A 25,989-nucleotide genomic window follows, 5' to 3' on the forward strand; every position below is an offset into this window, starting at 1 on the left:
TCCTGTGGAACCAGCTCTCAGCCTGGGTTCAGGAGGCAGACACTCTCTGTACTTTTAAGGCTAGACTTAAAACCTTCCTCTTTGACAAAGCATATAGTTAGGGCTGGCTTCAGGCAACCCTGAACCATCCCTTAGTTAGTTATGCTGCTATAGGCCTAGACTGCCCGAGGACCATCGGTGCACTGAGCTCCCCTACCCCCCCCCCCCCCCCCCCCCTTCTCTCCCACCTCATGTATATTCCACCATTGAATGTCACTAACCTTGTGCTCTCTCTCTCCCCTAGTTTGTGCTCTATCCCTCTCTCTCTGTTCTCTCTGTACCTTCTGCAGGTGTCCCTGGTCCTGGAGCTGTTTATCGCTGATGTGCAGTTACTGGCCCCACCAACCTGCAGTGTCTATTTGTTGTTTATTGTTGCTGTTCTTTTCTCTCTGCTCTATCCACTCACCCCAACCGGTCGAGGCAGATGGCCGCCCAAACTGAGCCCGGTTCTGCTGGAGGTTTTTTTTCTTCCGTTAAAGGGAGTTTTTCCTCTCCACTGTCGCCAAGTGCTTGCTCATAAGGGAATTGTTGGGTTTTTAGTTTTAGTTTTTGTAAAGTGCCTTGAGATGATTTGTATTGTGATTTGGCGCTATACAAATAAAATTGAGTTGAATTGAATTGAATTTGAAAATTGCTATGATAGAAATTGCTTCTACATGTTTAACAAGTCTGGTTCTACATATACTATATATATATACCAGACATATATACAGTATATTATCAAAGTACTAACCAGACCTGGCACTGACAGGATCTGGCACTTGCAGGGCAGTATGGCTGCAGTCCCTTAGTGCATGATGTACAGGGATTATTTTTAACACGGACATTAGCTAAGTATACATTACCTATAGAAATGTTGATGATTGATATATACAATTAACATTAAAGTTCAGAAAAAAACATTCTTAGATCTGTTTTAATGGAGAGCTCACGTACTGAAAACTGAACTACTCTGTTTCATTCTGTTTGATCAGGTCCAGATGACATCAACAACTAATCCTACAATTGTCACCTTCTTTAAATACGGCCAAATGCTGCCTAGAATTGAAGCATGTGCCCTCACTTTCTTCTAAATGAGCCCCATTCACTTCAAACCCATCAGCAGAGCATATACATCTGCCTGGAAGATACTCAAAACTGTTTGTATTCATGTACAACCCAGTTGCTAAGAAGTTCATTGAGACATTAAGTTTTTAGGCCCTTTAAAGTACAAAAACATGTACGTCTAAGACACTTGGTGGTTCATTAAGTTTATAATACTTAGAGTACCAGACAGAGAGGGAGAGAGATGGACAGGGAGGCAGACAGACATACAAACTCATTTAAAGACAAACAAACATGCTGGGGCTATTCTGGGAGGTATCCTGGGGATTTCACTGTGTGTGTGTGTGTGTGTGTGTGTGTGTGTTTACATTCTGTTCCCTATGACCTCCTGAATGCACACACGCACACAATTATAACACTCAGGTAAACGCAAGTCCAGGAGGAAGAGAGTACTTAGCATCACTATAGCAACCGTATCCCAGTGCTGGTTGCTGGGGGAGATTGTTCTGTACCACCTCTGATGGGAGATGGAAGGACCATGGTCTGTGTGTGTGTGTGCACCTGGTATTACTCAAATTGTGGGGACTGAAATCAGTTCAGGGGCAGCATGGTGGCTGAGTGGTTAGCACTGTTGCCTCACAGCATGAAGGTTCCTGGTTTGAAACCCATCAGGGGCCTTTCTGTGTGGAGTCTGCATGTTCTCCCTGTGCTTGCGTGGGTTTTCTCCAGGTACTCTGGTTTCCTCCCACAGTCCAAAAACATGTATGTCAGGTTGATTGGTGACTCTAAATTGCCCATAGGAGTGAGTGTGAGTGTGTGAGGTTGTTTGTCTCTATGTGGCCCTGTGATGGACTGGGGACCTGTCCAGGGTGGACCCCTGCCTTTCACCCAAAGAGAGCTGGGATAGGCTCCAGCAGATCCCTGTGACCCTGAGCCCGGAAAAGCGGGTATAGAAAATGGATGGATGGAAATCAGTTCACGCACTTTCATTGTGGGGACTCGGCAGTCCTTGAGGGAATGTAAATCGTTGATTTTCAGGGTGATGACTTGGTTTAAGGTAAACTTTCTATGCGCCTGTAATGCATATTAAGAGTCATCCTTGTACTGTCTCTGGTTAAAAAAATGGCTTCAATAGCTCTTCTGAAATTACAATACATCAATCTTTTCTTGTATAATATTAAACTAACAATATATTGTCTAATTATGAATTTGATCATCTGTATTATAATTGTGTTATTTTTGTGCATATTTTTAAAGGTAAACCCATGTTTTTGTATATTTCATTAATATTGAATATAATAATACTATTATTACATTACAAAAATTTAAATACAAAATATTTAATGTATAAGTAAACCCACAAACTTTATTTTAGTTATGGACAATTAAACATGCACTAATCTTTTATGCAGCACCTGACCTCACACCAGGATATGTCCTTTTTTCCTGTCAATCAATGCATGTTCAAACAACATTTGCTCTTCAGATTAAAACATCCCAGCCACCATACTGTTGTCTTCTCTGTGTTAGCATAATAATTTTGTATTTGTGGTGGGTGGCAGGAGAAGGAGGACCCAAGTGCAGGACACAGTCTTTTATTTCCCAGGATCAGGTTCAGGTACACTCCGCACACAAAAGACACAGTCATGGGTCTCCACTCGGCATCAGAACAGGACAAACAATACTAGTTAACCCTCCAGCCCGGAAAGGAAATCAGGAGATATATATGCACTAGGAACAAAGTACTAATCTAACACAGGTGAAACTAATCTTAACTGATGAACATCATGCTACCTAGATCAACATAGGTGAAAAAGAGAGAGACACAAAATAAAAGTCCATAAACCGGAAGTCCAAAACTTTCAAACTATAACAAAGATATCATAATATCTAGTCTAAATCCTAATCTAATCTAATCTAATTTTTCCTAATGCATTTTAATCTACCGTACTAATTCTAATCTTCTCTATGCCTATCTAGTCCAAAAAGATGTAGTCTATTTTAGTTCATGATAATCTTTTTTTTTTTTACACTAGCTTAATCCAGACGTAACCTAGTCAAGTTTTGTACAATCATTTTAATCACTCACCTAAACTGTCTTAATCAAAAATAATTATTTAATTCAGTCTAATTTTCCATTGCACATCTTAATTAAATCAGATCTAGTCTGTTGTAATCTAATATAGTCAACTATTGCTCATAAGGGATTTGTTGGGTTTTTAGTTTTACTTTTTGTAAAGTGCCTTGAGATGATTTGTATTGTGATTTGGCGCTATACAAATAAAATTGAATTGAGAATTGAATTGAATTGAATCATAGCACAGCTTTATCTAATTTATCTTGATATTCAATGCCAATTTGATCCGGTATATTGCTGCTTAATTTATCTGATGTATATAATCTCACACTAACTTTTCATTTGGCAGCATATTCTAGCCTGGTATACCTCAATCCTCATCAGTTACAATCTAATATTTACATACATGGGAGGAAAAGGAAGCATCATATAATAACCATTAACTTCCAGCTAAATCACAGAAAGCAGTCAAAAGCCAGGATGTCAGGGCTCAGTGGTCACCTATCATACTCAAGAATCAAAGTCCAGGACAGGGGGATTTGAGTTTTAAAGTTGTCTACATTAACTTAAGATCAACACAGCACTCTCAGTGTTTCTGTGAGACAAGCAGAGAAAATCCCCCCAGCTTTGATTCTGTTTTAATGTCTCATCAGTGACACAGCAGCTCCTGAAATAGCAGCTTAACTATCGAGGCGGGTCGCCTAACTGTTAGCATCACAGCACAGACCGGGCTGGCTATGAACCAACACTTTGATCACAGCCGAGCGGTGACTGTCTGCATGTGTGTGGCACTTTGATCACCACATTTGGTCACATTAATAACAGAGTCGTCTCCAATGTGTTATCATTAGAACATCTAAACCATCCTAATTACCAGGCACTTATAAGGACACACAGACACACAAGCATGCACACACTGGTCTGCTGATGCATGCTCAAACCTGATCTTGATAGACTTGTTCACAGTAACCAAGAAAAATATTCATCAACATTCCTATTCAGAGTCGGTATCTTCAAAACCAAGCCACTGAGGAGAAACCTGATCTCAGGCAGTAATGGACTCAGTTCATAGTTTTACCGTCTGTTAGTGTGAAATAGAGATGTCCAATCCAAGTTGGTGCCTGATTTAACACAATCTGTGTCTATTTAAGTCAAAACTGTTTATGCTGCATTTTCACTCACATATATAGTAGATGCAAAGACACGAGTAGACATGAATAAACAGCAATAATTGAGTAGTATTAAAAAAATGTCACCACTATGTAATATACTGAGACAAGAAGAGAGAAACTAGAAAAATAACCAAAAACTAGAGACAAGGATGACCTGTTGCAGAAACATGGGTAAATTGCTAACTACAGCTAACATCAGTTGTAGTTTTGCTAACACATCCAGAAAGAGTCTAAGTCTTTTGGCTATTTTTAACACTTAACACAAACTGATGTTAAACCTGGTGTTTGCTCTTTCTTTGCCCCACTCTCTCTGTGCAAAACAACACAGCCTCTTCACTCTGGCAGCCACTGCTTCTGACTTTTAGCTCCTCCATGGCTGGATGTTTGAAAGGAGTACTCACGCTTTGAAAAACCTTTCTTATAACCTTCACTGTGCAGCAGGCAGGGCTAATTTACTGTTTATTTTAACACAGAGTAGAAAAGCTGGAATAGCAAAAGAAGGGCTGTGAGTAAAAGAGAATCATTGTCACTTGATTTATTAAACAATCTGTAAAATCTTAGTTAATGTGCCTTTCAGAGCTTTTTTTCAGTTTAATCTCAGATGTTTTCAGGGTATTTCAGCAAAGTTAGTTTTTAGTACATTACTTTTTCAGTGGTCAGTGTTCAGCAGGTTCATGGTCCACATGTCATTATGGAAAATGCCAGCGTTCTATTTATTTCAGGGCAGAGCTTTTCATGCCACAGTGTGCTAATAACAGTGCCACAAAATGTTACTGAGGAGGCTTTCTTTAGTCTGGGGGAAAAATGTGCCAACTAAAGGGAATAAAGGCTACTTAACCTTTTCTGGGCTGCCTTAGATCTCTTTATCTTCAACAAAACCTTTTCGAACCCATACATCAAAAGCTAAGAAGCTTCCCAGGCTCCAATCTGTTTTAAGATGTTCATTTATGTTGTTTCCACTGTCTCCTCCATACGGAGTTTTACTGCTGCATCTACTTTTAATATCTTCGGGTCTGAGAACTTCCTAAATACTGGATTCAGTCAGTTTGTGAAATGTGAATTTCTCTGAACTTTGTCAATCATTAACACAGATACCAGCTTTAATGGTCTCCAAATGATTTTACTATTAATGTCCATATGGTGACATCCAAACTTGACATACTTTATACACACTCATAGCAACTTTAGTGCTCTTTTATTTTAGATTTTTATGAACCCCAATTAGATGGAAATATCTATATGTCTTATACATCTCTGAGGACCCAAAACAGAGGAATTATGTGTAAATAAACTATATGGCTGATCATCCTGTAAGAGATCCCTGTTCTCTTACTCTCTTTAATTTTTTCCCCATTAAAGGTGTTTTTCGGCAGTTTTTCCTAATACAGTTTAAACGTCTAATGGCAGAGGGTGTTATATAGTGCACAAAGTGTAATGCCACATGAGGCAAATTTGACATTTGTGATATTCAAATTTCATTCAGAAACTTTACTTGAGTTTAAGAAATACTTGTCGATCATCAAATGGCTGACATGCATCATTTGACACATGTAGTATACACAGAACATGAGCTAAAACTGCAGTTTTTCTGGAGTCAACACTGTGAAATTATAAAGTGGTTTATCCTGACAAGTTGGCTCATGTCAAGCTAGGTTGACATTCTTCTTTGCTGACATTGAGTGGGCTTACGTAACGCAACTTTTGGTGTGGATAGTATGAAATACTGTGTCTGTGTGAGTGAGTGAGTGAGTGAGGGAGTGAGTGAGTGAGTGAGTGAGTGAGTGAGTGAGTGAGTGAGTGAGTGAGTGAGTGAGTGAGTGAGTGAGTGAGTGAGGGAGTGAGTGAGTGAGTGAGTGAGAGTGAGTGAGTGAGTGAGTGAGTGAGTGAGTGTGTGGGTGGGTGAGTGAGTGAGTGAGTGAGTGAGAGTGAGTGAGTGAGTGAGTGAGTGAGTGAGTGTGTGGGTGGGTGAGTGAGTGAGTGAGTGGGTGAGTGAGTGAGTGAGTGAGTGAGTGAGTGAGTGAGTGGGTGGGTGAGTGAGTGAGTGTGTGGGTGGGTGAGTGAGTGTGTGAGTGAGTGAGTGAGTGAGTGAGTGAGTGGGTGGGTGAGTGAGTGAGTGTGTGGGTGGGTGAGTGAGTGTGTGAGTGAGTGAGTGAGTGAGTGAGTGAGTGAGTGTGTGGGTGGGTAAGACATAACTTGTCACTTTACATTTTACTGGTTTTACTGGTTAGACCACCATTGACATCCTAAAAACTTGCATCAGTACAGTCGTCCATGCACCTAAGATGAAGATCATGATTATGATTATGTAGATGTACAGAACTATGCAATAGTGTTGATGTTTGACATCTAAGCTCTGATCTTGTCACTCCAAACAAGGAAACATAGCCCGACAGGGAGTGGGGAGTGACGACAATACGGCCCTCTGAGACTCTGAGACTCTGAGACTCTGAGACTCTGAGACTCTGAGCCTGCGGATGGATGTCAGAGTGGAGATGATGGGTTTGAAATGCTCTATATGAGCACTTGCAGCAGAGTTAGCACAGCTACAGGTAAGCAGTGTAGCATCATGGACATCACTTTCACAAAAACAGCTTACTTGTGTGAAGAGGTTTTACTCTGACCATTTGCCATATGCTGTGCCTAATGTATTAGTATAGTATAATATGTGTAAAACAACTTTACAAATTTACTGGTACAAATTTACTCAAGTTCTCTACTTAAGTACAGTTTTAAGGTATTACTACTGTCCTTGAGTATTTTCACTTTGTACTACGTCATACTTGGACTTCACCACATTTCAGAGACACATTTTTTTACTGCATTACATTTATTTACATTATTTCTGTTACTTTTCAGAATCAGATGAATTAAACAAAAGACAGTTTTTTCCTTTGGGCTGCTCTCTTCAGGGGTCGCCACAGCAAATCATCTGCCTCCATTTAACCCTATTCTCTGTATCCTCCTCACCCACACCAACTATCCTCATGTCCTCCTTCACTACATCCAAGAACCTCCTCTTTGGTCTTCCTCTAGGCCTCCTTCCTGGCAGCTCTAACCTCAGCATCCTTTTACCAATGTATTCACTGTCCCTCCTCTGAACATGTCCAAACCATCTCAATCTGGCTTCCCTGGCTTTTTCTCCAAAACATCTAACATGAGCCGTCCCTCTGATGGACTCATTCCTGATCCTGTCCATCCTCGTCACTCCCAGAGAGAACCTCAACATCTTCAGCTCTGCTACCTCCAGCTCTGCCTCCTGTCTTTTTCTCAGTGCCACTGTCTCTAAACCAGACAACATTGCTGGTCTCACCACTGTCTTGTCCACCTTTCCTTTCATTCTTGCTGACACTCTTTTGTCACACATCACAACAGACACTTTCTATCAAACAAAATACAGTATAATCATCAAACTTTATTGATCCCTGGTGAAAAATCCACAAGCGTCCGAGCAGTATGCAAAGTACCTTAAATTCTGAGTATATAAGGTAGTTAACATTAGGTCTATCTTTACCAGTGCAACATTAAAGTGAACACAATAATGCATCAATAATTATAATGCAATAATATCATATCCATTCATGTGAAATGTGACATTCTGCAGAATAACTACTTTTATTTTTAGTACTTCACGTATATTATGAGGGTGATACTTTTGTACTTTTACTTTAGTAACCATTTGAGTGCAGGACTTTTACTTGTAGCAGAGTCCTTTTACACTGTAGTATTTTTACTTTCACTTTAGTGAAGGATCTGAATTCTTCTTCCATCACTGGTGACAAAATCATCTGAACTTGAAGCTTTTGTGAAGCTTCAGTCATGTGATAACAAATGGTTGTTGTAGCAGGTAAAAACTGTAACCCCTCAAAAGTTTTAATGTCTCATGAAGCTCTGGTATCTGTGTCATTTAATTGGGCTTTAACAGACATGTTTTTTATAGAGAACTTTAACATCCTGTGATTTGAATTACGTTTCTCCCCCTGGTTTAAGAGCTTTGCTGCTCTGCATTCATTTTAAAAGAGAAGAGCAGCCTGACTACTGCTCTCGGCTGTTGTAAAATGAGTTCTCGAGTGGCTCATTACTTAGCTATGTGTGCTGGTCCTGGAAGAAGTTGTGTTGGCTTGGATTCAGACACTTGTTAACATTCCTGGAGAACTGTGCAGAGTGCTAAGTCATGTTCATTTCACCAGCTGTGTTCAAGTGATTTATAACGGGTAGATAATATGACACTACAGAAATAGAGCCTGAGAGGGCGGGGAGCCTACCCTGGACTGAAGATCTGAAGCTCTGGATCTGCCTGTCAGTCCCACAGTTGATCAATAATTCTCACTCTAGAAAAACGTAAGAGATAACAGTAAACTCACTTTACTCTTTCCTTATCTCTGCGCCATTTGTCTTTCCATGTATACATCTCAGATTTGCGTGTTTTATCTTCTCTGTCTGTGTTCATTCTCCTCTCTCGGCCTCTCATGACCTCCTTTCTCCTAAGCTTTCCTTTTCTCTTCTCTTTATCTGCCTATGGAGCTGGGATTCTTTTTTCTTTGTTTTGCATGTATTCAACTTAACCATATACAAATAGCCACAGAATGTCAAACACATTATGATGTAACTGGCTTAATTAAACACACTAATGGCTCAGTTTTGTTGCCCATTGGACTGAAAAACAACATTTTCCATTCAACATTGCCGATCTATGAATGAGCATTGGATCGACTGTTGACAGTGGGATGTAGAGTAGTTCATGTTTCAGCATGAGGCACCAGCTGTCGAACATTTTTGTTTGGCGAAAAAGCTCTTTGAAATGCTTCAGATTATTTTGAGCAGTAGCTGTTCTGGTTTTGATACGTTTTACTGTTATCACATCAGAAAAACTAAATCTAATAAATGCACACAAATCAGTCATTTGTGCTCTTGTATCACAAATATGTGTAGTAAAAATGAAATCCCATCACTGAATCAGACTACAAGCTCATCAAAATGCAAACGTGAACCTGTCAATCATCAGTGACTGTTTGTATTTTGCATATTGATTTGTGAACAGGTTAGAGAGCTGTTCCGGCGGGCGCACCATCACAGGAACTGTGAAAATATATTAACATGTTTAGCATGTTAACGTACGTTTGGATCAGTGTCCAAAATGTAAAACAAAATTCAAATAAAGTGACAGATTTAACTCTTTAACAATGATTTCTATACAATAAAAACTTTTAAATTAAATCACACTTTTGATCCAGCTAAACTAAGTTTGTGGACTAAAACAACGTCACCTTTTCACTACTTTCAGCTCTAATGTATGAGCATTTCTGTGTGTCAGGACACACCATGGTGGATGTGGTTAACTAACTGTCGAGTGCCCAGCATACATAGAACAATGCGTCAGTACAGCACTTTAATTTACCTTCATGTCTTACTCTGCCTTTGTCCATCTGTCTAGGCCAGGCATGAGACACTATCGATTAAATCTCACACACACAGAGCAGTGACCTTCTGCTCCCATGTGTCCACAGTGTCAACTCATTTTTTGTCAATAAAGCTTCTTGTCGACAAATATTCATTTCACTTAGACCTCTTCATCCTTCAGCTCTGGAATGGATTCTGTCATGTTTAATCTGCCTGAGTCCATAATTTACCACAATGTCACCTCTCCCGCATCTGGGCCTGTTTATTGACACTTAAACACACACAAGATTGTCAGGAAAGTACAGAAGTTAATTTCTCCCATACCATTCCCACATAAAACTCTTTTTGCTTTTGAAACAACAACAAAAAAAAATATTAATCTTTGCTTATTTTTTTTATTTTTATTTTTTTTTACCAAATCTTTCTGCAATGTATGAATGCTGTTTGAAATTGATCAAACATTCTTACTTTGTGGTGGAAACTTGCATACATAAATGGCTAAGTATCTCAAAAACTATAGCTGATTAGATAAAAGGCATACTGAAGTTCAGCAACTCAAAATCCAAATTTGCAAAATTTGGAAACAGAAATAAAAATTAAGATTGCAGCCCAGTGTTATCTTGCTGCTGAAATGATTCATTTGTCTTTCTTTTTGAGGTACATTATAGTGCAGTCCAGATGCAGAGAGTAATTCACGTCCTTCAGGTTCAATTGATACATTCTTTTAGCTAACACCAAATCATACCGCTAGAGAAAACCTGTGCCAACAATTAGGCCACAAGCTGAAATAGGTTGTTCCGACAACAAAATGGTTTTTCATAATACAAACGTTGCTATAGTTTTGACCTTTTTGGACTTTTTCCATGTCCAGAATCCTTCAGTGGTGGGTCTGTTGACAAGATTTTGTGAATCTGGAAGTTGACCTGCTTTTGTTTATCTTGAGTGTTAATCCCATCTATCACCCAGATGCCACTGGAGCTATTCTCAGTAAGAAAATGTAAAATCTTTGTGATAGAGCCTCAATATAGCTCTAGTAGAATTTTAATGCCACTTATGGGTTTAGGTTTCTTTGACTACTTAATTATCTAATGGCTCAAAATATGACAGTAAATCAGATTTCCGCTTCCTGAGTAGACAGAGCTGATCCTTTTTCTCTCTTTTCACATTTGTCCCCTGGTTACCAATGATTCAGCATGTGTTTGTGTGTCAGGGGTGGGAGGGTTTGGCCCATCAGCACAGATAACATACAGTGGGGTCATGATCAAGATGGTCGACATTATCCCGTCTCAGGGAGTTGGACGTAGGCAGAAAGAGAAGGTCAGAGTGTCGACTCTGATGTTGTTTTTCATCCAGTGGATGGGTAGCGGTGTACCGTAGACTTATTTCTCTTATTTCTACATATTACTGTAATTTTCTTGTGGTATTTCAAAGAAAGTCTTCAGAAATATAAGCAGCTGTGTGTAACCTGCTACTCCAGCTAATCATATTTTTCCTGGTATTGGTATTTTGTGTTCTTTAACACCATATCTCCCTGTTTTTCAGCCCACACTCCCATATTTCCACTGGTGCCATGACCTAATTCTACCCTCAAGGATCAATAAAGTTCATTTTATCCTTCCAGTGTGGGTTGTTCTTATAACCAAGTGTTGTCAGGGAGTAGATGACTTTTAATTTGATCTAGCTTATTCATCCTCCTCTTCCTAGCTGTCCCTAAATAATTATGAAACTCAACCCCATGTCCCTCACAAAGCACAGAAATATAGGTTTTTAAGGACAAGGTGAAGCAACAAATGAGTTTTGTGTCTTTACAGGTTTTAGGAGAAGAAAAGGGCAAGACACAACAGCAGGGTTGCCTCAGGTGGCACCCACCACACACACAGGAGCAGTGCATATTCAGCATTTTTTGGTACTTCAGCTTTGCCTATTTTTGACAATAACATCTAAGGTAATGATATTTTTCACTTAAATGAATGAGTTGAGCAGTCAAATGATAGGGATGGATGTATATAGTTAGTCATGCACACTGAGCCTAGTGTCTGCTCTAAGTTTTTAAAACATGATCCAACCTGACAAAAGAAACAGAAAACCATGACACAGCACCTGAGAAGTTTCAATCCAGAGGGCAGATGTTGTTTTGATGCATTAATGCCATGCAAATGTGGAAATAATAGAATGTACACCCAGAGTCATCTATCAAGATGCTTAAAAAAGCAGCAGTTTTAAGGCAGCAAATATTAATTTAATTCAAGGTTTTAAGACACTTTACTTAATTTTCAGTGTCCAAAATCTTTGCACAGTAAAGGGTTGGTGTTTAGCAGTGGACGAAAGTAACTAAATATATTTACTCAAGTTCAATTCTGAAATACTTGCACTTTACTGGAGTATTTCCATTTTGTGCTACATACAGTCTTGTACCTTTCACTGCACTACATTTGTCTGATAACTTTAGCTCCTTTTCCGAATCAGCTGTATCAAACAGAATGACAGTATACAGTGGGTACGGAAAATATTCAGACCCCTTTAAATTTTTCACTCTTTGTGTCATTGCAGCCATTTGCCAAAATCAAAAAAGTTCATGTTATTTCTCATTAATGTACACTCAGCACCCCATCTTGACAGAAAAAAACAGAAATGTAGAAATTTTTGCAAATTTATTAAAAAAGAAAAACTTAAATATCACATGGTCATAAGTATTCAGACCCTTTGCAGTGACACTCATATTTAACTCACATGCTGTCCATTTCTTCTGATCCTCCTTGAGATGGTTCTGCTCCTTCATTGGAGTCCAGCTGTGTTTAATTAAACTGATTGGACTTGATTAGGAAAGGCACACACCTGTCTATATAAGACCTTACAGCTCACAGTGCATGTCAGAGCAAATGAGAATCATGAGGTCGAAGGAACTGCCCAAGGAGCTCAGAGACAGAATTGTGGCAAGGCACAGATCTGGCCAAGGTTACAAAAGAATTTCTGCAGCACTCAAGGTTCCTAAGAGCACAGTGGCCTCCATAATCCTCAAATGGAAAAAGTGTGGGATGACCAGAACTCTTCCTAGACCTGGCTGTCCAGCCAAACTGAGCAATCGTGGGAGAAGAGCCTTGGTGAGAGAGGTAAAGAAGAACCCAAAGATCACTGTGGCTGAGCTCCAGAGATGCAGTAGGGACATGGGAGAAAGTTCCACAAAGTCAACTATCACTGCAGCCCTCCACCAGTCGGGGCTTTATGGCAGAGTGGCCCGACGGAAGCCTCTCCTCAGTGCAAGACACATGAAAGCCTGCACAGAGTTTGCCAAAAAACACATGAAGGACTCCCAGACTATGAGAAATAAGATTCTCTGGTCTGATGAGACCAAGATTGAACTTTTTGGCGTTAATTCTAAGCGGTATGTGTGGAGAAAACCAGGCACTGCTCATCACCTGTCCAATACAATCCCTACAGTGAAACATGGTGATGGGAGCATCATGTTGTGGGGGTGTTTTTCAGCTGCAAGGACAGGACGACTGGTTGCAATTGAAGGAAAGATGAATGTGGCCAAGTACAGAGATATCCTGGAAGAAAACCTCTTCCAGAGTGCTCAGGACCTCAGACTGGGCCGAAGGTTCACCTTTCAACAGGACAATGACCCTAAGCACACAGCTAAAATAACAAAGGAGTGGCTTCGGAACAACTCTGTGACCGTTCTTGACTGGCCCAGCCAGAGCCCTGACCTAAACCCAATTGAGCATCTCTGGAGAGACCTGAAAATGGCTGTCCACCAACGTTCACCATCCAACCTGACAGAACTGGAGAGGATCTGCAAGGAAAAATGGCAGAGGATCCCCAAACCCAGGTGTGAAACACTTGTTGCATCATTCCCAAGAAGACTCATGGCTGTACTAGCTCAAAAGGGTGCTTCTACTCAATACTGAGCACAGGGTCTGAATACTTATGACCATGTGATATTTCAGTTTTTCTTTTTTATTAAATTTGCAAAAATTTCTACATTTCAGTTTTTTTCTGTCAAGATGGGGTGCTGAGTGTACATTAATGAGAAATAAAATGAACTTTTTTGATTTTGGCAAATGGCTGCAATGACACAAAGAGTGAAAAATTTAAAGGGGTCTGAATACTTTCCGTACCCACTGTAATCATCAAACATTATGGATCCCTGTTGGGAAATTCACAAGTTACCCAGCAGTATGTAAAGTTACCAGCTGTAACACTAAAGCAATGAACACAATAATGCATCACTAATTATAATTCTATAACATTTTCAGGACTTTTACTTGTTTTTATTTTTACACTGTGGTATTTCCACTTTTACTTTAATAAAGCATCCAAGTTCTTTTTCCACCACTGGGGCTACGGCCCTGACCTCGTCAACCCCTCAACTCGATTCCTACAGGTGGATGTTGTGATGTATGCAGTGCTGCATGAACAGCATTTGCAGATTAAGTTTCTTTGGACTGAAAACAACAACAATAATAACAATACTACTAATAATAATAAGTCCAAAAAGTCTCATTAGTCATTAGCCTGGTTCCAGACCAATGACTGAGAACCTGTACCTCTAATTTCTTCTGCAGTTTCAAATTTGTGCTTTTTGCTTTCCCTGGAAAAACAACTGAGCCAATCAGGGATTTATAGGCAGGTTTATAATGGTGATCCTGTGCCGAAGCCAGAAAAATTGCCACAAAAATTACATGAATTAATGAGACTGATTCAGCTGTGTGGATTTTTTGAGTACTTCACAAAAAGCAAGTCTTAGATTGACAATTCAGTCTGATTACCTGCCTAAAAGATCATATGCGTCGCAATCACACTCAAGTCGCATGTCTTTTAAATGTTTCTTACATCTAAAGGTTATCACATTTGTGACTGGAGTACATGCTGCTGGGAGTAGTGGTACAACTAGTGGAAGAAGTATTAATACATATAATATAAGTATTTTACATCAGGTCAAACTGTTCAGAAATGAAGTGGGATATCACTAAAGCTTCTTTTCTTGAGTGTTTTAGTCCTGAGTCAAAAACAAAGGGACCAGCAGAGGCTTTAGACCTGCCTGTTATCAGCACACACACACACACACACACACACACACACACACACACACGCACATACACAGGTATCTCCCTGTGGACCAGCATTTAGGTGGTGGAAGCCTCTTTGGTGTCGTTGGCTGCACATTGGACAGATGTCACACTCACAGCCTCCCAGAGAGCTCGTAACTCAAACTAAACACACCCAGCACAGACACACACACACACACACACACACACACCTAGAGCACAGACACATATGAGCACAATCAAAATCAAACCCCATCTTGAAAAAAAATGTTTCGATATTGCAGTTGAAGTATTGATCAGTCCAGCTTTTAACATAATGTTCTAACCGTATATAGCAGAGAAGGTGGGCTGCTGAGAGCTTTATGGCATGTGCACACACAGAGACACAGACACACACTCGCATCCTGAACATCACACATGCACAAGAACAATTGGATGTGTATCAACATGGCGGCAGCTTTAAGCAGAAGTGGAAGCTACTCTACAGTCTGAAATGCACTGGTACATGCAGAAATGAATTGTAACTAATTTAATGGAACACCCACACAGGGCAGTACGTCGACATTGCTACACCAGGAGTGAATGCTAGGCCAATGGAATGATGCATATTTGCTCTATGACGCAGTGTATTCCAGGAAAATCAACCCCCTCGGCAGCTATTTCCTTAGAGTCGGGCCAAGCTATATTTCTCACTGACTGCCGTGATGACAGCAGAGTCTTTCCGAGAGGAAGCTGGGTCAGTGATGATTAAAGCCACACTTCCACCTTTTGGATTTGGTCTGGTATTTTCTCGCCACATTATGGTGCCAATAAAGGTTTGGGTTGTTTTCAGCTATAATGGGTAATAGCTTCTTGCCGTTGATAGATTTTCTCATTTGAAACAGCAGGCATATTAAAATCTATCATGGGATTGGACATCTCTTTGTAAGCAATATGTAAAAGTCTTGGTGTGCATGTCAGAATGTAAATTAATTTGAGCTTTGACTGGCTTATTAATTACTGTTTCCACAGATTATGTCGTTGGTGTTCAGGGCTTGTTTTTAGCAAAGTGCTAAGGGAATTACAAGGCAGGTCATTTTGGCATGAATTAGTACAGGCTAACTTGCTCAAACAGCAGTGAGGTGTAAGCTACACACAACATCTTTATATTTGGGTACATAATAATGGCTACATGTAGTTGCATTCGGGTGTGTATTTGCTTTCTGACTCCAGCAGACAGTCATCCAACCATCCATCCATCCATCCATCCATCCATCCATCTTCTATACCCGCTTATTCCTTAACCAGGGTCCCAGGGATCTGCTGGAGCCTATCCCAGCTCTCTGTGGGTGAAAGGCAGGGGTCCACCCTGGACAGGTCCCCAGTCCATCACAGGGCCACATAGAGACCAACAACCTCACACACTCACACTCACTCCTATGGGCAATTTAGAGTCACCAATCAACCTGACATACATGTTTTTGGACTGTGGGAGGAAACCAGAGTACCTGGAGAAAACCCACACAAGCACAGGGAGAACATGCAGACTCCACACAGAAAGGCCCCTGATGGGTTTCAAACCAGGAACCTTCCTGCTGTGAGGCAACAGTGCTAATCAATCATCCACCTTGCTTCCCATGCAGACAGTCATAGAGAAACTTATTTATTCAGATTAATTTAATTTTCATAGCATGCACATCATTTTAGTTTATCACATGCACATCCTATTTCCGCCACACATTACCTCTTTTCATTTTTATGTATTAGAATATTTGTCCTAGAGCATACTTTCCACGATATGTGTACGGCTACATGATACTGCTGTGCTGTTAAATAATATATATTGAATTTGACCTGCTTTGTATTTTAAACTTTGTAGAAGGGATACCAGCAAGACTTTAATAATATGGAATAACAGCTTTATTGTCAAAGAGCTCCTTCTCCTTCATAAATATCTTTGTTTTGCCTTTACTCTTTATAATTAACATGTCTGTAACTGCCCCAAATTTGTGGTTATGGTGGAGATGTGAAAGTCTGCTGACGACCTGCAGCAGCTTTTTACATACAAGAAAAAACAAACACAGCTTATAAATTCAGTGTTGCACCTCTAGCCAGTTCTCAGATTTCTGAGTAATATAATTGGGAGTAATAGAACTGTCATCAGTACACATATAAAACCATTATAGTAATGGTTTATTAAGGTAATCAGGGTCAACACACAGGCCAAGGTCCATTAGCACACAGTTTCTAAAACCTTTGCACATGTTTGTTTGAGTGTTTGAAAGCATTCGGAAAGGTTCCACTGAAGACAGATCTCAGTTCACCACAGCAGTGTATGTTCAAACCCTGTAGTGAGATCTCAGTGGTGACCAAAAGAATAAGGTCGTAGATACAACCAAAAAGCCTTTCCTTTCCAGGGGAAACAGGTTCAGCCACAAAAACAAAGTGAGCTCATATTGTTGGTTGACGAGCTGAAGGACAGCCAGGCTACTTGGCTACCAAAACCCAGAAGAAAAGAAGGTGCCAGGTCTTTGAATGCATTTTCCAAACAAATTTTAAAAATCCACCATCCTTCCCATAGTGACAGTTTTTTACCAAGTGCACAGTGAAGTAGGTTCTCACCTGAAGCTTCTGCTTTATTTTTGGCTGAAGAATGAGGGACGTACCTGAAACGAGCTAAAACTCTACTTCACTATACAGGAGGGAATACTTTTAAAGGACAGAAAGTTTTTGGAAGTATATTCAAAAGATACTTTTTGCATTCTGTGAGTGGAGCACACACTCAAACTGCACCTAATATTCACAAGTTTTCAATAAATCGAAAACACAGAATATTCAGATTAAATAAACCAAGAGGGTCTGGTTGGATGCTGTCCTGGTAAATCTGTCTTCGTCTCAGTAGTGGAAATGGAAGAATCAGGCCCTCTGGCTCTAAACTGACTTGTATCACTTCCTCTCCACACACTACTTCCTCTGGGTGACCTCATGGGTCACATGCTGCATGCCAACAAGCTCCCGTAATAGGAGCCCCTAACGCTGGCCACTAATTAGTGTCCCTAACAAGGCAGCCCGTTGGGCCAGCTGTCATTCTTTATCGTTGCTGCATGTTTGGTGTGGGGTTGGCATGTTACAGGCATGTCAGCAAAATACTGACAGGGCCGAGGTGATGACAGGTCACAAGGCAGCCTGCATGCACATATTTTATAGGTCACATTTTCATGTATTCTTATAATCAAAATATCCATCAAGATTGTTAAAATGACTTTGTTTAGTTTGAATTTGAAGTTGTTGAATTTTCAGCACTTGCTCAGTCAGCCAGTTTCAAAATAAATAAAGGCATTACAGCTGGCCCTGGTAGAGATTGGCTTCACTCAATAAAGATTGACTGAAAACCAGCCAGTCAGTGATTTTTCTCTCAGCAGGATTGCCTTGTTTGAATTTAGAGACCATTTAGTTTATTTAATTTCATGTTTACACCTGACTATATTTCTCTACAGAAAATTATTGTCATTCTGAGCCATATGAAATGAAGAATCACCTATAATTTTGTATTCACAAATCAGGTAAATCTCACCGTTCATTACGTAAAGCACATGGGGCACAGCAGATTTAGACTAGACTTGTTTAGAGGAGACACAACATCAGAATCAACCCCGTAGGTCTTTCTTACAGAATCTGAACAAAGAAGGTAAAAACTCACTAGTCCAAACTTGTATTTTAGACAACATCACTCAATACACCTGAAAACTCTCAACTATTGACAACTATTATATTTACTGACAACTTTTGATTTGAGTGGGCTGTAACTTTCCAGTTTAATATTAATCTTCATCTTAAAATAAACCGATTTGACAGAAAATACTATACAAATATTAGACTTCTATTTTGTCGTCCAAGAGTGATTTTATCACACTTGCAAAGGGTTACGTCAGAGATTTTATATTGCACTTTGGCAAAGTTAGGATTCTCACAAGACAAAAAGATCTAAATCCAAGAAAGGCTGGGCACACACTGATTTTAAGCCCAGTTTCATGCCCGATTTGCCCGTCCAGTGATCTTGGGGGCATGACCCAATTCCAGGTTTGTCGCGACCGATTATCTGTGTAAAGAATCCTCAGTTGTGTGGTGTCAACACAATTATTCTACTGCTCCTGATCCGGTCAGAGCCTCGATCCTGGTGGCCCTGAATAGCCAATGAGGGAGAGCAGTCCAAAAAACATCACCAGCCAGATGTCGTGTACCTGTACGTCACCCAAACATCATAGCAAATCAAAACAAAACCAGCGCCAAAAGGCGCATTGCAAAAATGCTTGTTGAATCATGCCAGCTACATGAGTGTCTTTTTAACATATTGTGCATGACATAACGTTACTACAATAGGGCCGACAATGAAAAGGCGTGTGTCACGACATCACATTTGATCCCAGGAGTGTGTGTGGTCTCCCAGTCTGGTTGAATCCTCTAGTGTGTGCCGTCCAAAGATTGTAATATTAAAAATCGGCTGAAACTGTCCGTATGTCTGTGGTTTCCCAAGTTCTTAAAATCGTTTAAGATTTTAAAATCGTCTAGTGTGTGCCCAGCCTAACAGAGCCTGAAATATCCTGACCTGAATGGTCAAGCTCTAAAAACACTGAATTTAATCCATCCATTATCTATACCTGCTTATTCCTTAACCAGGGTCACGGGGATCAGCTGGAGCCTAATTTAATCCCCATAATACAACTCAATATTGTCCCCACCTGCCTCCCAAGTGCCAACTTCTTTCAAATGCCACAGTTGAGAAAGGCTTTAGTCACTGACACAGAGGACATTATACAACTGCCTATACAATTAAACATCACATTTACATTTTTTTGCTGTTTTGTGAACATGTTTCAACATCTGGAATATGAAATGGAGAAAAGTAGAGCAGTTCTCTGCAGGTTTAAGGGCCAACCTGCAGTCACTCCTCTGAATCACTTTGTCACTTGGCAAATGGCACCAATAAACATGCTAAATTGGCTGTTGGAATTATAGTTAAATGAGAGTATTTTTCTAGGATTTCAATCTTAATAAGGCACATCGTAAACTTAATTTTACTTTTTATAATTTACAGCCAGAGAATATAAAAAGCTGTCATTGCTGCCAAAAATGCTTTTAAAGTTCAGATTTTAAGTTGTTCAGGGTTTTAGACTTTTGGAAAACCATGTTTTCATTTTATGGGCTATTAATGTACATCTGATGATCAAAAATGACAATATTCCCAATTTAAAATTAAATCACAATTTTGCAAAAAAAATATTTTAAAAAAACCCAACAAAATTTTCTGTTTACTTTCAAATTTGTGTTACTCCATATAATATATTTTTTCATGTTGAAATGTGTACATTTGCTTTATGACATGCTGTGTTGTCATCTGTCATCTGTCAGTAACTGGACTCACACCACTCTGTACCGCTGTAGACATTTTTTGTGGTTAAGCTGCACTGATCCATAATAACCACTTTTTATCACTTCTTTATTTCTTCCTTCGTCTACCAAGCTTTACCACAACCACAGCTTCTGTTTCAGCTGAGGTGACAGATTTGTTACTTGTACTTTGTCATTGCTAAATAATTCCCTGTCCCAAACAGAGTATGCCAAATGTGTGCACAGTGTTGGAGTTGAAACCAGAATGGCATTTCAGTCAAATCTCCTCTAACTTGCTATCTTGGGCTCTTACTGCATGAAGAAAAACCTGTGACTTGAAACTCAAGCACAGCATAAATTAAACTGCACTTGTTTTATGATTTAAAGGTGCAGAAGAGAATAAGCTAGCTTTGGTTACGCTACTTGGTTGATAAAGTGCTTGTGATTTCGTGTGCTGCAGCTTGTTATAAGTCTCAGTGTGTATGTCAGAGAGTGTTAGCTCAGTGACCTTTGCCCTCAGGCTAGGTAAATCAGCATCATGCATGAGCAGAGCAGCTTCAGCACAGGAAGCAAAGAACACTGTGATCAACATCACTGTCATCACTACTCACTCTCTCTCATCTTTCTTTCTCTCCCTCTGTCTTACATCCTCCTGCAGCCTCGATCTCTTTCTGTCTCTATTCCTTGGCTGCAAACTCAGACCCAACCATACTCTTGACTCACTTTATTCTGTCTCACAGAATGAGACAGAATTGGAGTATTCTATCCATTTAAATCTCAAAACCATCATGACAAACATCCATGAGAAGGAAAATGATCCACGCAAAATAGCGTCACAGACACTTTGTATGAGGTTGGTGGATAAGAAAAGGGATGAAGTAAATGAAGAAATAAATAAATCTGATAGTGGTGACTGAATTTAATGTAAATTAAATATGCTTTAATGGAGCTCGGTCACCCGGGAGGAGCTCAGAGTAGAGCCGCTACCAGCTGAGGTGGCTCAGGCATCTGTACTGGGGTTTCCTCCCTGGGGAGGTATCCCACAGGGAGGAAACCCCAGGGAAGACCCACAACACGCTGGAGGGACTTTGTCACTCGGCTGGAGGAAGTGTCCAGGGAAAAGAAAGTCTGGGCATTCCTGCCTTTAAGCTACTGCCCCAGCAAACTGGCCCCGGATAAGATGGATGGGTGGATGGATGGATGGATGGATGGATGGATGGATGGATGGATGGATGGTCATGTTTCAATAAACATTTTATCAAATTAAAAATGCTTATCATGGAAAGATTACTCTGTTTCTCCATCAACTCCAGACTACACAGCTATTTTGTCCTTGATTTCTGATCCTGCATCAGTTTGGTCAGGATTAGAGAAAACTTCAAAAACTAAATTACTAAACAAGTTCCCCTCATTAAATGTCAAAATACTTAACTTGGTCCATGCTCTTTAGAACTCCACATAACCTTTTGTGTTTAGGAGACAGAAAACATAATTTGTCTGTGCTTGGAAAAAATAATGACCTGATACACAATTAACCGTTTACAGTTTTATTCAGTTTCACAAGTGGCAGAATATGGATGGTTGGATGGAAAGTGACTTTGGTCATGCTTAAAATAGGAAATGAAAATAAATCTTCCAAGTCTACCAATTCCTTATGCCATCAAACCTCCTCGCTTGGTGGGCATCACACGACTCCCTATTTTACTCTCCAATGACAAACATGATTCTACCACCACTAGAACATTAATAGATGGGATTTTTAGGCACTGGGTAAAACATCTCAACATCTGTCGTTTTTCTTGGAAAGAAAGTTGTGACTCATTTCTGGCTCATTTTTTGAGAAAGCACAAAAATCACTTTTTCTAGGTCATGGTTAAAAGAAACTAACTCTGACATTGTCTACTGATTAAAAGTGAAAAATCCAAATTTGTGGGTTAACTAAAGGTGATTAACAGACCAAATCACCTGATTCATTCAACAGATGAAATTTGAGAGTGATTTTATAATTTGGAGTTGAACTCTTCCCTGCAGACAATGCAGTGCTGAGTTTTGATTGACCTTCTCTGCTCTACTGTTTCTGACTTTGTCCTTTCCCTCTTATTTTTCTTTAATCGTTTTCCTTCGGCTTTCCATCTTTTTTCCCTTTTTTAATCTCTTCCTTAAAGGATTTATTTACTGTATTGCATCATATAATGGTCATTTGATGTGCATCAAAAATGAAAGAAACTAATTTCAAATACTGGCTTCTCTGGAAAAAGTGCTACAGTATGTATGTTCTCCTTTAAAATGAAACACTTTACTGACTGAAACATGTATCCATACAAGCTTGTTTAGAATTTGCAAATAATAAAGCATTGCAAACATATACATTGGACCATCAGCTTAACAGTGTAGGATGCTGCATCTTTTGCCACTGACAAAGTTTACTATTGCTTTTTCATGTATGTTCAGTGTCCTCAACCTGGCAACCCATGTAAGCTTCAAGTCTGGGGAAATGGGGGAATGGGAACGAACAACTGTCTCCAGTATTTTGAATTTGTACTGCAGCTGTCATTTTAAATGTGTGGTGTTAGTGGTATATCTTGCCTTTCATTTATTTCTCTCCTTTTATTTAGTGTTATCTTTAGGCTTATCTGGATGTCAAGCATTGTCTCTGGCCTGCTGTCCTCTTCTTGTCTTGCTGAATTGTCTTTTCCTTGTCTTTTCCTTTTTTTGTGTCCTTCCACTTGTGTCTTCTGCTATTTTGCTAATTTTTCTCCTACCTATCTCCTTTCTTTTTATATTTGTCTCATTTTTCTCCTTTCACCTTATCTCACTTTATGTCTTCTCAGCCTCTTTCTCTCCCTATTTCTCTTCTCTGTCTCCTCTAATACCCTTCTGTCCATCTCTTTTCCAATTTATCTTCTTCCTTCTGTCTGTATCTTATAGCCCTTTTCTCTTTTGCCCATCATCCTTTCTGCTTCACCTCGTCTGAACCTCCTCTTCTTCCATGTTGGACTCTCCCTGCAGCACATGTCCTTCACCGTGCTACGAGTCAAGTAAGCTCCGTTAGCTTGCTAGTTGTGAGTTTACATCGGGTTAAACAGGTTTCACATTGCACTGTCAGCTTCTATCTAATGTCTATCTTAATTCTATCTGATCTATCTATATGTTAATATGTTAATGTGTTAATGTGTTTTCCCACAGGTAACTCGACACAGAGCTGGATGATGTGTCTTTTCTCACACACACATGCAGGACATTGTCATAGCTGTGTTGTTCAGAGTCTATTACCATCCTGCTCTCAGCATGAACAGTCAGCACAGATACTAGTCCTCCCTGACATGTCGCACACCACTGCACTACATGGTACTCACAGCAAGATTCAAACAGATTATGAGGCACAACAGTCCCATACTGGCTAATCCCATGCAGGAGAAATTTAGCATTACACCAGCAGAGGAGACACGCCAGAGAGACAGGCAGGAACAGAATACACAGATAAAACAGTGGCTGTGTATCAGAGCAGTCCTGTAATAAACCCTCCTTCATTAAGGTGATAATGTTTAAATGATATTTCAATGATTTTGTCACACACCTGAGTTTATAAAAAGAAATAACTGCCTATTATACTATTATTATTAAAAAATCTAAACTGATGCAGGAGACGTGCTACCGTGAGAGATAACAAGAGACTCTTTTTCATTCCACATATTCTTCTTCCTTGACACAACCTGGCACCTGGTAACCATATGTTACCCACAATGCAACTTGACTGCAATCAATTTTAATGTGTTATTCTGTTAGTGGCTAATGAGGAGTGTGCCGAGAGGTCTTGTAAATTTACTTCGTTTCAACTCCACACCCCCGGTATATTTTTTTATTCCCAAGCAGACCCAACCAACACCAGCTCAGGTTACACTGACACAACAGTGGGTCACAGGGGCCCCTAGACCACAGAACCATGATGGGGCTGTTAACCTTCCGTTCGAATATCAATCAAATGACTATTACAAAAATCCACAAAATGCGGAAAAAACTAATGCAAAGAAAAAAAACACAAAAAGAAGCACAAGACTGAAAAATGAAAAAGCAATGACAAAGATACAAAACAACTAATAATCCAGGTAATCCACTGTCCGGGAGAAAAACTCTCTCGCCACTCTCGACACGGACAGGCAGGCGAGCATACAATCACCACAGGTCAATTCAGACACATGCATCAGTAAACGCTGACACTACAACTACAGCTAATGCTCCAACAAAGAACAAAGGAAGAGAGGCATTATAAATAGACTCCAAACAAAACTAATCTAACACAGGTGAAAGTAATCTAACTAATAAACATAAAGCTACCTGCGACTAACATAAGGGGCAAGAGGAACTAAGGCACCAAAATAAAAGTCCAACCAGAAACAGAAATAACCATGCCTGTACCCGGGGCCAGATTACTCATTTAAAAAGAGTAATCAGTTCTTAATGCACACCCAAAGAAGAAAAAAACTAATCTTTAAAGTAACAAATGCCTGTGACTGTCCTGCAAAAAGGAGAGTAGCCTGAGATGCCATACAAATATTTCTTGTAATATAATAATTTCTTATAATGTCTTTTGTCTTATAGTCAAATATAGATAAAAATAGGTGAATGCTAGGCTAATCTTCTCCCAGCCAAACAATCTCTGGTGCATCTGTATCAGCTTTGCTAGAATGAGCTATAAATATTGCCTACTTCACCTCCAGGGTGATATCTGCAGCCATGTGACAGCCACACTGACTGAGCAGTGGGCACAACATACAGGTACTACACTACTTGAGAACTAACATAACCTCATTCAATCCAAACAACGTTGTAATAAACTACCTCAGCAAACCAGTTGAAAAAAATTGTGGTATAGTGGTTACCTAAAAACAGAACATTTTAACAAAATTTGTACGATATAAATGCTTGTAAAATCCACTGTTTGTGTTTTGCTAAATGCTGTTTTCTGGTTTGGTTCACACCTAACAAGAAGCAACACATTTCATAAGCCAAACCTTTAAATCCTTCCACAAGTCCCTCTCTCAGCTCTGAGGGGTGTCCAGCTGATAAACCCTCAGCTGCTTCAGTTTCCAGCTTGTTTTTCAGTGTAAAGAGCAGGAAATTTTAACTCACCCTGCGTCGCTGCTGTTCCCACAGATTAAGGCATCTTTGGCTCCGTCAATTTTGTAGACGTTTTCTAGGGAATAGAAATAAGATAATATTTAGGTTTAGATTTGACTTTATGTTGCTAAACCTATGGAGTGACCTCTAAATCTCGCAAGTCCTGTCGTCAGAGCTCTGGTCCAAATGACTGATGAGGGGTTGTTTCTAACTCACTACAAAGCCTTTATTTTATCAAATTGGAGGCTCTTGCTGCTCGTAGTGAAGAAATCTTTTTTGATATGACTTGTAGTTTTGTTGTACTTGTTCATTTTGTGAGGTGAAGCTTTTTTAAAATGTCAGCATGCTGCCTCCTACATTACTGGTGCAGTTGATGCCTTTATCACGTTTCTCCTCTCCTCTCTCTGTTTACTAACAATATGATCCAGATGTGATGATGCTGCAGAGTGTCGATGCCCACACCTGGTTTTCCTTCTTTTAGTCCTTCCCGTTTCCTTCCTTCAAATTTTTCCTCCCTCCCTTATTTCCCATTATTTCTTCTTTTCATGCGTCTTTTCACCTTTATTTCCTTCTTTCCTCCCATCTTTAAAAGTTTCTCCTTACCACTTTCAATCTTTCCCTTTTGTTACTTTCTTTAATCCTTCTTGCCTTTATTTCTCCAGTCCCACTTTCTTTCCTTGTTTCATTAATTTCATTGTTACCTTTTATTCATCCTTCATTTTATCTT

At 39.7% G+C, this 25,989-nt stretch overlaps 1 protein-coding gene and 1 pseudogene across 1 annotated transcript in view; one reads left to right on the forward strand and one right to left on the reverse strand.

Annotated features, from left to right (window-relative positions):
• LOC113143885 (zinc finger protein 208-like) overlaps nucleotides 1-25,989 on the forward strand; it is a 905,597-nt pseudogene that overhangs the window by 683,987 nt on the left and 195,621 nt on the right.
• The window catches only part of LOC113143883 (sodium channel protein type 4 subunit alpha-like), a 240,378-nt gene that overhangs the window by 123,678 nt on the left and 90,711 nt on the right, over nucleotides 1-25,989 (reverse strand). Inside the window, exon 9 of the mRNA XM_026329485.1 lies at nucleotides 25,275-25,338. Coding sequence (XP_026185270.1) covers nucleotides 25,275-25,338 — 64 coding nt within the window. The remainder of the gene's footprint in view (nucleotides 1-25,274; nucleotides 25,339-25,989) is intronic.

The sequence above is a fragment of the Mastacembelus armatus genome, unplaced genomic scaffold (genome assembly GCF_900324485.2).
Source record: "Mastacembelus armatus unplaced genomic scaffold, fMasArm1.2, whole genome shotgun sequence".
Lineage (NCBI taxonomy): Eukaryota > Metazoa > Chordata > Actinopteri > Synbranchiformes > Mastacembelidae > Mastacembelus > Mastacembelus armatus.